Genomic DNA, 12,712 nt, shown 5'->3' with positions numbered 1-12,712 from the left:
CAGAATTTTAATAACTAGATTTCTGTGTGCTAATGTATCCCAAATATAACCATAATAAGAATAAGCCTAATAAAAAGGTGGTTCATGTCCATGTGACTGACACCACCAGAGGTCCATAATTGTTTTGTTTTGTTTGTTTGGTTTTTTTTTTTACAAATTTTATACAGGGAAAACCAAGAATGCTTTAAGGTGCGACTTAAACGTCACATTGCACAGAATGAACAAATCATAAACCTAAATTAACAGCATTGGAAAGATACTCACTTTCTACTAAAAAGACAAAAACATTACATAAAGTGCTACTAAACCATCCAAAAGATCCAAAAGGTTTTCAAGATCAGACAAATAAAAACACATTAACTTCATTTATGACCCTCAGGAAGAGTTTAATGCTACATATTTATGAGACAGTATTAAAGCAGAGCTGTCAATTAGGGTTATTGCAGATTACAGAATCAAAGTGTTAAAAATGAGATCTCTCTTGCTCTGCAAGAATTACTGAAGCCTATTTTACAACTATTTGCATACTTAGGCCTATAAACTTAGCTATTAACAAAGCTCTTTAACTGTCCTGTCTTAGAGCAGAAATGTATTTATTAAACCACTCATTTCACTGTAAATACTAAGACTGCCATTCAGATGCCTTTCGCTAGCATTTAAACGTCTGAAACATGAGAAATTTGGTTCGATTTTTTTCACAAACACAGAAAAAAAATTAGCAACTCATCAGGCAAACTGAAAAAAAGTCAGATGAAATTATTTGAAAATTAGCTGGGGGGGAAGTGGGGGTGTCAGTGATCAATTCTCAATTCATGTCATATCTCTTAATTATGTATTAAAATTATGTTACAGAAAAAAAAACCAATTGCTTGAGGTCATTTTCTTATTTATTTTTGCTTTCTTTCTTCTCTCATTTTCAGGTATTTTTCTTGTAATTTTTTATTTCTAAGTTATCTGTTGTTAAGTTTTTGAGTCCCTCCCATGTTTTTGAAAGAAACCAAGTCAGGTTTTAAAGGGGTCAATGCATATGTTAATATAGTGAGACATATAAGAAACAGCTCATTTAATGGATTAGGTTTGAAACTTCTTTGGCCGGAAGTAAAGTTTCTTGGTGAGCATTGAAGCAAAACAAGGTACTTGCTTCTTCCCAACTGCATTCGGGTTACGACTGTTGGCACTCCTCCTTGACACTTTCCTGTTGACCAGCGTCAGTAGTTCTGTAAATTCAAGGGAGTCCCCATACCTGTGTAGCAGCTCACACAGATCCTGGATGTACCAAGAACCGTAGAACATGTTCCGGTGGGAATAATAACCTGAACAAACAACATCGGCGAGAGGAAATTCACTGACTGAACAGCAAAAATAACATTTAAAATGAGTAGTATTCTTATATCTTTTATAATAAGCTCAATCAAATGATGTGTGAACCTCCCATTGTGCAGAGATCCCCGCCGACTCACCTTCAGCCACAGAGTAGCACATGATGAAATCAGCCCCAGCAGGGAGAGTGTATACGCCACTGGCATCCACCACATCCTCATTCATCTCCAGCACACTGTCTACTGCATCAAAGGCAATCACCGGATCATCATGCTTATTTCCACGGCATGCCTAGTGATGGACACAGCCACAGAAGGCATATTTAATCCTTTGAAACCTGAGCAAAATAGTTTTATTTCTTTCAAAAACATGAGAACGCAAAGAGCAACTTAACAACACATGGCCCCGAAAATGGCAAGAAATTTGTAAAAAGAAAATGACTGAAAAAAAGTGCAGGAAAAAAGTTTCAGTAAAATAATTTTAATATATAACTATAATGACTATAAATATACTTTTTCTGTATATTTTTCCCAAGTTTCCAATAATTTTCTAATAATTCTCCCCCCTTTCTTAAGATTAATTTTCAGGGGATTTTTCTTTGTCACCTTTTACTTATTTCTAGCAATCTGTGGGACATTTCATGCCAAGTTGATCATTATGTACCTGGAATATAAAGATCTTTGGTTTTCCCACCAGGCTCCTGCACTTGTCTCCTTTGAACAGGGATGTGATATCCTGAATGCGGATCTCGCCATCATAGGTGTAAACATGATCATCATTGCCGTGGCTCAGGAAGACGAGCAAAAAGCAGTCTGCGTCTGAATGGTTGGCTTCTGCAGCTGGTGGAACATCAATTATTTGTTTAAAGAGGCCTGTACTGCAGAATATTGGATCTGAACTTTGCATTAACAGGACAACGAGGAAACAGGTAAGAATGTAAACTGGCTTCTGGAAATATATTTAGTGATTTGAGCATCATAAGTGATCATGTATGTGCTTACCTTCACCGAGTTTATCCAAGACTTCCACCTGTGTGGAGTTATTGTAAGTCTTCACTTCAAAGTTTAGTTCATTGAGTCTAAAAGAAAGGTCATTGAAAGCTCAGTAAGTATCGAAATGCACAGAAAGTTTTGACAAATATACTACAGGAAAACCTCACAGTCACTGAACAGACAAGTTCATACAAATACAGTGTTCTCTCTCCAGCAGCTTTTTTGGGAGACGATACCTTTTCTCCAAGTTGTCTCTGTCTGCATTGGTTCCCTGCCTGTCATCCAGGTCCAGGAAGCGCTCCTGGTTAAAGATGAGTGCAAGGCCTCGACGTTTGTTGTCCATCTTGTACTCCTCTGGAAGATCCAAAGCTAAAAAGCTGTTTTATGATGAAAATGAGCACAGAAACAAAGACAATATCTGTAAGGTGAGTACTGGTGAGAATTCACAACAAAAAATCACCCAAACTAAAAGAAACAGTTTACCTTCTGATGAAGCCATCAGTCTCTGTTAGGTTCTTCGTCCATGCTGTAGAAAACGACATAGATAACTCATGTAATGATGTAGAGTATAATTATTAAACAATAATGCACTAAAAATCTATCTTTTAAAATATTATAAATGCACCTATAGTTGCCAAAAAGACAAAGCTTTTCGGGCATCTTTGTTAATCCATTGAAGCCTGAGCAAATTGGCTTTGGTTTCTTTCAATAACATGGGAAGAAGGCAATGAGCAAACTAAGAAGAAATTAGAACAATTAATCATTAATAAAAGAATAAAGCAAGACACTTGTAAAAAGTGCAAAAAAAATTACCTGAAAATAGAAACAAAACAAACAAACAAGCAAACAAATCAAGTAAGGAAATAACCTGAAAAAGTGCTTGAGTAATATTATAATTCTGTAACATACTGTAATTTTAAATATGCAGTTATAATGGTAAATATATCTTCTGAACATTTTCTCCTAGATTAAAAAAATATATATAATTTAGTAAATCTGCTGATTTCTTCCAATTTGCGAGGCATTTCATTTTTTTGCCAAGTTGCTCATTGCCATGAAACCAATTAGCTCAGGGTAAGTGCTTGTGAAAGGCTTTAGAGCACAGCACAAGAAAAGAGATGACGATCCAGGTTACAAAGGGTTAAGCAGCACAACAACAGGTGCACAAATTGCTCCACTGCTGCTGGTATGGGGTCAAGCAGCCATTGTGACGCGTCCACACAATTTAATACAAAGTCCAGCAATAAAATTCTACATAATGAAGGTTATAATCTTTAGTTCCTTTTTAATCGGTTTTATGGAGGTGTAAATTCAACTTAATGGTTATTTAGGTCAATGTTTTATTTATTGAAAGTAAGTACAGTCAACATAAACTGAGCAAGATTGATACTCAATTTAAAATACCCTGATTATTACTGTGTATTAGGTTGCCATTTAGAAAATGATCAGCATGGTGTTTTGACCGAGGGCGGAGTGTAATCTCAGAGGTATTGAGTACCAAAGATGAGACAGCCCATCCAGCTATATTGTTCTGTATTAATCAAATATACATTCATTGCATGCTTATCAGATATACCTTGCTAAGATTATGTGAAATAATGTCCTGTGTATAATATGCAGTAATAATCAAGGCAGCTTGAGTTGATAATTAATCCCAACCTGTTTGCAGTGACTGTACTTTGGCTTCACTGGCATAAAAAGCTGTTTTCTTTACAACCTCAACCTCTTTCACTTTTGCTTTAATAGCAAAACTTTTCTCTTCTCTAGTTTGAAAATTCTAAAGAAACTTTAATAGTGCACAAGCTTTAAAAATAGTATGTAACTCAGTGTAAAGCACTCACTCACCTGCCCTGTCTGCTGCCGTTTTGCTGTCTTTAGCAACACTTCCTGAGGAGAGAGAAAGAGCAATTAGGTCAGAAAATGCATGAAAACATGCACATAAAAAAATGATAGTAAATAGGAATTCACTCATGACATTGAGCCTAAGTCACATCAAAAATAAGTAACTGATTTCTTCATTTTTTTAAATTCTGTATGCAGGAGTCCAAAACTTAGGTCTACTTTTGATTTAAAAGATATACATAAGTGTCTTACCTCCACATCTGTCTTCTGCCATGTTTACAGGTTGTTCTCACTCCAGCTGCCAACACTGAAAATTTAATTTGCTCAGTCAATCTAACAGAGATAAACGAGGACATAGCTCCTCCCCGTCAATGTCAACGGCTGAAAGTGACATCTAGAAGACATGTTAGACTCTCATGTTTGTCAGTCAAAGGTCAAAAGCCAGGACTTCTGTATTTGCCACATTTCTGCATCCATCCATCCTCTGCTGTTCTGGATCTACCCGGGATTCCTACAGTTTAAGGCAAATTCAATTTAAAACTTAAGACCAATTTTACAATAACCTAAACTTTTTTTTTTTACAGAGTTAAGAACAATTTTTCCCAGAGTCAGATCTGGTTAGATTTAGGAATCACCTAGCATTTATTAGTGATTTTTACTGCTGATTCGACATGCCTCACTCTGTATGTGGGATTATTCCACTGCTCTAATTCCCATTGTGAAGAATCTAAAAAGAGGAATTCAGTAAATTTAAAAAATGTTTACAAATTATTTTGTGATTTTACAATGTAACATCAGGAAAAAAGCACTTCATCACATACTACTTCCAATGCCTTTTTATTTTAAAGACTTTTGAAAGACTGATTTTAGACATTCTGATACCACTTATGTTTAGATGAATGAATTTAATGGCTTTTAAGCCTTTTAAAGGATCTGTGGGGACATTGTGATCTACCACAGAGTCTCCTTGCAGTTGGACGTACCTTGAAAAAAACAATCCAAAGGAAGGAGCCCAGGAAGCGCCCTAGTCACAACCCGAAGCTCCTAACTATTAGTGAGGGATGCAACTTTGCCCTCTGGTTCAGCTCTCGCCGTGTGCATTACTGCTGATGCTGCAGTGCCACAGTACATCATTTGCAAAGACCAGTGAAGCAATTTCTGAGGTCCCAAAACGGGACACTCTTTTTCCACGGCTGTGCCTTGAGACACCAATCCTTATTTTCAGCCGTACAACATCTCTAGCAGCATCTCGAAGCGAATTTCATCCAACGTTTGCCTGAGCCAAGCCTTGCTTTCTGATTTGCCAGAACTTCCCTGAGCCCAACCAAAAGTCCTTCTCCATGGTGTCCTTGAACTCCTACACCCAGGTTTATGCTTTGGTGATCACTGATTCTGCAGCCCTTATCCTGATGAGCTCACATACCAGGTCTGGCTCTTCAAAGGAGGGCCCAATTTCCCTGTTTTGGGTGAGGTGCTGTCTCAGCCGATTCATGGGTCTGTGAATCACTCTTCGTCAGGGCCCTCCCCTGCAATGGTGATTCAAAAAACATTCAAGTGTAGTGGTTTAAAAACAATAAACAATAAAAGTGAAAGAAGGGTTGGTACAGCCAAAGATTAGGAGAGCTAAACACTCATTCCAAGATATTCCAAAATGAATTATGGAAAAGCCATGTGTCATCTGTTGGATGAGGGATCGATGGGAGCCAAGTCACAGATCCTCGGTGGTCCCTGGACTCCACTCTGGAAACATAGATTCTACAAACAAAGTCTGACAACTACTACTGACGTACATAATCATCAGTAAAACATTGTTTCTTTAATTTTTTGACACTTATAAAGAAGTTTTCTTCACAGTCTTATCACATTGGCATCAGCTGAGTGCATTATCTGTTGCGAAGTTTTACAGATATTTTAGGCATTTTCTAGAGAGAAAGACAGTTGGTTTAGATGCCATAGAAACAGACACCCTCTTATTATGCATCCAATTTTCCTTTGGGTTTATGGGACGGGGGACTGGGTGGTAATGCTTTATTTTACAGTCCATTAATTTCTTTTTTTTAAGATTATTGAAAGGGCAGCTCAAGACAGATAGGGAAATGTGGAAGAGAGAAAGGTAATGACAAACAGCAAAGGGCCACAGGCCGGACTTGAACCTTGGGCGCTGCAGAAACCTCAGTCAAATGGAGTGCACGCTCTACCAGGTGAGCTCGAGGTTGCCCCTACAGCCCATTAATTTCTGATCATTTCTTGACAGTTTCCTGAAGAGAACTATATCAGTTTGGTCCGAATGAACAGGTTAAAAACAGCCCTCTGAAATTCCAAGACTGTTATTGCAGTTATTGTAGTTGTGCTGAATTTAAACGCTGTTGCTGGTTTCCACTGGAACTTTCTTGAGAGAGCAGGTTAATTTACACTGTCTGTTTTATCAATCATAAGAACCAACATTTTTTTGTTTGTTTTTTGTTGTACCACAAAACTTCTTAGGGAGTTATTTTTGATGTATGAAACCATAAAATAAAGTGCTACCCAAGCATCCAAAAGCCTGGGTAACCCTAAACAACATGCATCCAGTCTATCACCGAAAAAACACATTGGACGGTATTAACAAAATATAAATTATTAACTGCATAGTAAATATATTAATCATCAAGATATTTTCATATTTACTTTGTCAAACAGACTGCCACATTTCGAAACTCCAACAAAGGGAGGTGATGTACACAGGTCAGAGCAGGCCAAAAAAGCTCTATCCCTGAGAAAATCTAAAAAAAAAAAAAAAAAAAAGAAAGAAGAAAAGTTTATTGCTGGCTTCCTTCTGTCAGTGTTGCTGTGCTTCTGAGTCAGTCCGTTTAACAGTCTTGATCCTGTGGCAGCGTCACAGTTCCCTCTTCACTTCATACTGACACACACACGACTCCCTCTGGCTGTCCAGGTAAGGCTTACATCCCATGTGCATGACAGCGTCAAACAGCAGAGTCACTGCTGACTCACAAGCTGACGGGAGGGAAAGAAAGAACAAGAGGAACAACATGAGTTCATAAACAACAGGGCAAAGGTGTGCTGGTTTAAAAACACGTAGCTGCAAACACTTTCTGTTTCTTGCACTGTTACACTGTTACCTGTGTTACTTGTTTTGTTTTGCACTGCTAGACTCGTACTTTTTATATTTTATATTTGTATCTTCTATTTTATCTGTTTTATTTTTTCTATATTTATGTTGCACCAACCCACCAGAACAAATTCCTCGTATTGTGTTAACTATACCTGGCAATAAATCTTTTTCTGATTCTGATTCTGATTTACTGTGAGTGAGTCAAAATGTTTTTGTGTGTATTTAAACACAATCCCTATTATCGATCAAATCCACATTTTATCACAGATTAAAACAGCATTTAATGTTTACTTTTGTTTAAAGAATAAGATTATGTGTCACAGCTATATCCACACTCACAGCAGCAAAAAGAGCCAGGGGGCAAGACATGTTTGATTAGACTCTAATTACTGCTGCTCAAATGTAGAACTTGTGACATTTTCAAAACCTTCATCAGATGTGATCTGTTGTAATTAATGTCATTTATGACAGGCATATTGAGGCTGACGGGGTTATGAGTCAGCACTGAAGAATAACTGTCATTTAAAGTTATCACAGTAGCCTGATAACAGATTATAGTATTAATGTGTTTAAAAAGTAAAAGTCTATAACGCCCTCTGCTGGACGTACTGTGTTTTACAAGTGTATGATTACTTGTTAGAGCTGAATATATTTGGAAGGTTTCTGCAGCTTCAGGCATGTTAGATTTAATACTTTTTAAAGACTTTTTTGGATTCCACTGAGGATTCACATAATGCACAATTTTGCCTGAATGTTAATTGTCACATCAAACACTTTGGTCCAGTGAAATGTTAGATGTGGTTAGAACAGGGAAACACCTGCATTTGTTGGTGAGGTTTCTTAGCATTTTTGTTTTGATCTCACTCCACATGTGGAATTCCACCATCTTTATTCCCATCACGTGCTGACCGTTACTTCTACTGGTGTCAGCTGCTGACGTCCAGCATAAAGCTTAGAGCGCCCTCTACTGACACGGCTGGGCTCAGCAGGAATAACATCACCCATTCAAACACATGCAAAAAATAATACACGAATAGGTTTTCTCTTATTTTTGCTCATAATTTGCTATTATTTGTTAATACCCATTGATTTTTGGGATTTGCCAATGATTTCTTATTTTTGCTTTTCTCTTAGGTAAGAGAACATTTTTGGTCCAGAGCATCTCGCTTTCACAGACCACAGATTGTTGCCCAACAAATGGGAAAATAAGTTTGAACATTTGAGGAACATTTAAAAATGAATGAATATCATTTAATAAAATTAGATAATGCCCTGACGAAGGCCTCATTGGTGTTTTTTCCTACTTTTCTTTCCCACTTTTTCTTGTCACTAGAGTGCCTGTGACTGTACCAAAAACACTCCACCATGACTAGGTGAGCTGGTTCTAACTCACCACAGAGCACCTTGTTTTACCGCTATAACTCAACACACTGAGCACGCCAGTCTTTTTCTTTTTTAGTCAAATTTACTTGGTTTAAGTTTACTTTATGTGGCACTGCGTGTTTGAAAAGATGGGGAAATAGTTCTCCCACCCTTTAAATTTCAAACAGAGTGAAAGCTAAAGTCTAGACAAGGACAGCTACTTTGTCAGTTGCCTATATTGTTTAATCACAGGGTATTCTAAGTAAATGCTCGACACTGTGACCGACCGTCACCTGATTCTGGTACAGAAAGCTCTACCATCATCCTGCATCGAGTCTGAAAACACACTGACTCAGCGTCATGGATCTATTGGCTCAGCGTCTTACCTTGGACACTCTGTGCCAATCCCAGAGTCCTTTGCACATTCCTGCAGATGGTCTCCAGGCAGTCCTGGAACTGCTCATCGCAGTCGTGCTTTTCACGGCCGCAGGTGTCATAGCAGCGGTCATGTTGGTTACAGCATTTGGTCATCGATGGGATGCCGATGTCAAACTGGAAAAAAACAGGTTTGTCACTCTTTATAATGTATTAAAGAATAACATTCAAATGACAATGACTGTAGGAGACATGCACTTCTCTGAAATAAAACAATGTGGTATTAGTTCAGTTAGTGGTTTGTAAAAATCTGAAAATGATTTTCTTTAGCAGTGACTGAGGACACAATACACTGGTCCACGTTACTTTCTTTAAATTAATACTGCAAATGAAATATAACTCAATCATGAAAAGAGAGCCCTTCCTGTTTATGATTCTAATGTGGGGGGAAAGTGAGTGACATAAATATTTGATGACCATTTAGTATATTTTAGTACTTTTTACTGAGGCCCAACTTGCACTGGAATACTAATTTGAGAGATAGAAAGTCTGGCAACGATACATTAGCATAACAGCATAACATAAATAAACATTTTTAAGAGGATCCATAAAATGTGGTCATTGAAGAACTGTGCCCAGATATGCACTAAGAAATACTTATATATACATATATAATATAATATATAAGACAGTTGAAAACAAAAACAACCTTACTATACTTCTGGGTGAATGATCTATGGAATGGTGACACTTTTAGTGAATATCTCACATGTCTTTACTGCAATTTTTTGTTACTTTTTGTTGCCAATATCTTTACATTGGCAATAGACTGATATCGGCTTGATAGTTTTTTTTTCTTTATCCATAAAGTACCTTACTGCAATGTGGACTAAACATGTATAATGTGTGTATGCATACTTTTGCAATAAAACAAAAAATCTACACATCAACCTATAAGGCTAAAATATGACGCAACAGTCATTCAGCAGTTTTGGCTGTTGGGCTCAACAGGACTCACATGGTCAGACAGCACTGCTATATCTCAATACACGATATATATATCAATATTTGTAAATTTCCTCAAAAGCAATTTATAAATAACATTACTTTTTTTTTTTAACCAAATTCCCTCTTTGACTTGACAATATTGTGGGAATGACTATTAATCAATAATCATTAATGTAGATATAATGACAAAGTGGGTAAAGGCAAGTATTAAAACAAGTAGAACTTTCTAATAAGTTGAGCAAAGCACATCACTTTACTGTAATGCAACCTTTAAAATCACAAAAAAATACCATTTATTCCACATCATGATATAACAATATCCACTAAACATGTAGTGTCATTTCTCGATACGATCTAATATCTTTACATTGCCTAGTCCTACATGGTAACTTTGATATTCGCAGACATGCTCGAAACCTCCAACCCCCCAAACTCTAGCAAATTACCTGAAATCCAAACAGCGGGGAGCCACATCCGTTGGGTGGCGGATGCTTGTACCCGGGACGAGTCACCGGCTTGTAACCTGAGAGAGAAGAGCAAAGGTGAAGATGTTTCTTGTTCTGCCAGTCAGTTATCTTGCTGTCAGTGATAACCACATCAGAACACACAGTACCAAAACATTAATGGCTTACTGAGCTGCTCAAGGGCTGATAATGTAGATCCTCTGGCTCCCAAATGTTAAATAAACTCAAGATCTGAGCATTTTTAACTATGTCTTCTAGTTGAGTGTTGTAACTGTAAGTAAAATTGATATTTTATCTTCTTCTTCTTTTTTTTTTTTTTTTACCTGTAACTGTATGTTGTAATTCTATGTATGTATGTATCAAATATTTACCCTTTTGTATTTTTTTAACACTACTGTTATTGTATGCATGGTATTGTATGTAACCTTGATATCTTCTCTTTTTTCCTCTTTTTCTTTACTGTTTTGTTTTGTTTTATTCTTACATAGAAAAGCCCAACCAGGGACAGAGGTTGCAAATTAGCCTTGGCTAGAAGACTTATATGCAACACATCAGTAAATGGTTTCCGAACTTGCTACTATGTTCACTGTATTGTCCCTGTCAGATAAACTAATAAAAAAAAATAAAATAAAAATACTAAAAGCCTAACTGGGGGCAGTATTTGTAAACTAGGAATAGCTATAACCTCTATATGTAAAACATGAGTTACTACAGCTTGTTTGTAACAGGCAGAAGTTGTACTACATTCATTCGCATTGTACTTATTGAATAAATTATATAAATATAAACATTGATTGCGTTTGTTTGACTTGACATAGCAAAGAAAAGCACATATATGAATAACGACTGCCACTAAACCAGCATGCATAACACAATAGCCCTGACTCTTCAAAATAAAACACATCCACGTGTGAAAAATCAATTTATCACTATCACAAAAAATAATAAGAAAAAAAAAGTCTGGTTTACCATCACTACACTTGTAATGACACAGCCCGTCATCGCCACCAAACAGGTCCAGTGCTGCATTCAGGTAGGTGTCGATCTTGTGTATCCCGTTACGGATGGTTTTCAGGGTCATCCTCCAGTCTGGAGTCTCTGGCTCCTGTTTGCATGCGCACACACACGAGACAAACAAACCCAACACAAACACACACATATAGCTGCTCATCGTCCAAGTCACACCAGAGCCGGAAACCAGCGTTTCCCGGCACATAGGGTTCACTTCGGCTGATCTAGTCTTCAAAATATCGTCCCGAAGGCATCTCAGGTTTCTCTGATTGTTTTCATTTCACCACTAAGCGTATTAGACACTTAGCAGGTAAGAGCGCAACCTCGCTTCCGGGTTTGACATTTGTCACGTGAGCGCCGATAAACCAATGAAGATGATGTCACAAGTTGCAACGTCAGTAAAGTAAAAATAAAAGTCTGTGATCGTCTAAAAATCTGATGCTTTTTTTTTTTAATGTGTAAAAGCAAGAGAGGAAAGCCTCGATTGATTTTTTATTTAAATAAAAAAAAAAACGAGGGGATCTAAAAAAAAAAGTTTATGGATAAAGATTTTCCCCATTAAAATAAAAAATTACAAAATAGTTGAAATATTTGTTGCTAGTATCATCATAATAACAGATTATATCTTTAAGAGTAAAATCATGAGTGATGTTACAGTTTTCTAAACCCGCTGTTGTGATATGAATTATTTTTGTTTGCTTGCTTTTGTTTCTGTCTATTCTTTTTTAAAGATTTTTATTGATTTATGTTTTTGATTTCTTTTATTTATTATTTATTATGTTCTGTGTAGAATGTCAATTATCTGTGTTTTAACGTATGTTTGTGTTCTTGTTTGTCTGACATTTTTCGGCTGGCTTACTGGCTACTGGCTTATTGAGCCTATCTTCCCTACTCCAGCACACTTATTTGATGGCTGCATTTAATGGTTGCTTTATTTTTAAAATGAAAAAAATATGGCAATTTACAAGACAGTATCATTATAAATTAGCCTGTACAAAACGTTGGCTTACAGTTAAAAAATACCATCACTATGATCAGCTTTAACATCACTTGCAGGTTAAAGCAACCAGTAACAAAAAGTAAACCTATTCACAATATAACATTATAAGAGGATCTACACTGCTTTATGTACAAGTACATACATGGCCCCTAGTGCACGCTAGCTACTAGTTATAAAATAAAATTATCAAATACAGTAATAATATTATAATTAATACTTGATGCTG

The 12,712-nt window shown here is 36.7% G+C and overlaps 2 protein-coding genes across 2 annotated transcripts; both read right to left on the bottom strand.

Moving 5' to 3' along the window:
• Positions 1 to 365: 365 nt before the first annotated feature.
• Positions 366 to 4,545, bottom strand: LOC121942512 (caspase-6-like). Its single transcript, XM_042485735.2, has 8 exons — positions 4,407 to 4,545; positions 4,158 to 4,199; positions 2,796 to 2,838; positions 2,549 to 2,689; positions 2,322 to 2,398; positions 1,984 to 2,159; positions 1,461 to 1,611; positions 366 to 1,313 (listed from the first exon to the last, which is right to left on the bottom strand). Exons 1-8 carry the CDS (start codon positions 4,426 to 4,428, stop codon positions 1,072 to 1,074), a joined length of 894 nt encoding a protein of 297 aa, XP_042341669.2. The 5' UTR covers positions 4,429 to 4,545; the 3' UTR covers positions 366 to 1,071.
• Positions 4,546 to 5,941: 1,396 nt separating this feature from the next.
• On the bottom strand, positions 5,942 to 11,839 carry pla2g12a (phospholipase A2, group XIIA). The gene is made up of 4 exons (XM_042485373.2): positions 11,445 to 11,839; positions 10,458 to 10,534; positions 9,015 to 9,180; positions 5,942 to 7,148 (listed from the first exon to the last, which is right to left on the bottom strand). The coding sequence occupies exons 1-4, from the start codon at positions 11,689 to 11,691 to the stop codon at positions 7,030 to 7,032; spliced, it is 609 nt and encodes a 202-aa protein (XP_042341307.1). The 5' UTR covers positions 11,692 to 11,839; the 3' UTR covers positions 5,942 to 7,029.
• Between the last annotated feature and the right edge of the window lie 873 nt (positions 11,840 to 12,712).

This window comes from Plectropomus leopardus, chromosome 3, assembly GCF_026936395.1.
Source record: "Plectropomus leopardus strain MGB_pleo_1.0 chromosome 3, ASM2693639v1, whole genome shotgun sequence".
NCBI lineage: Eukaryota > Metazoa > Chordata > Actinopteri > Perciformes > Serranidae > Plectropomus > Plectropomus leopardus.
The sequence above is the reverse complement of the archived record's forward strand: the minus strand, read 5'-3'. Positions and strand labels throughout refer to the sequence as shown.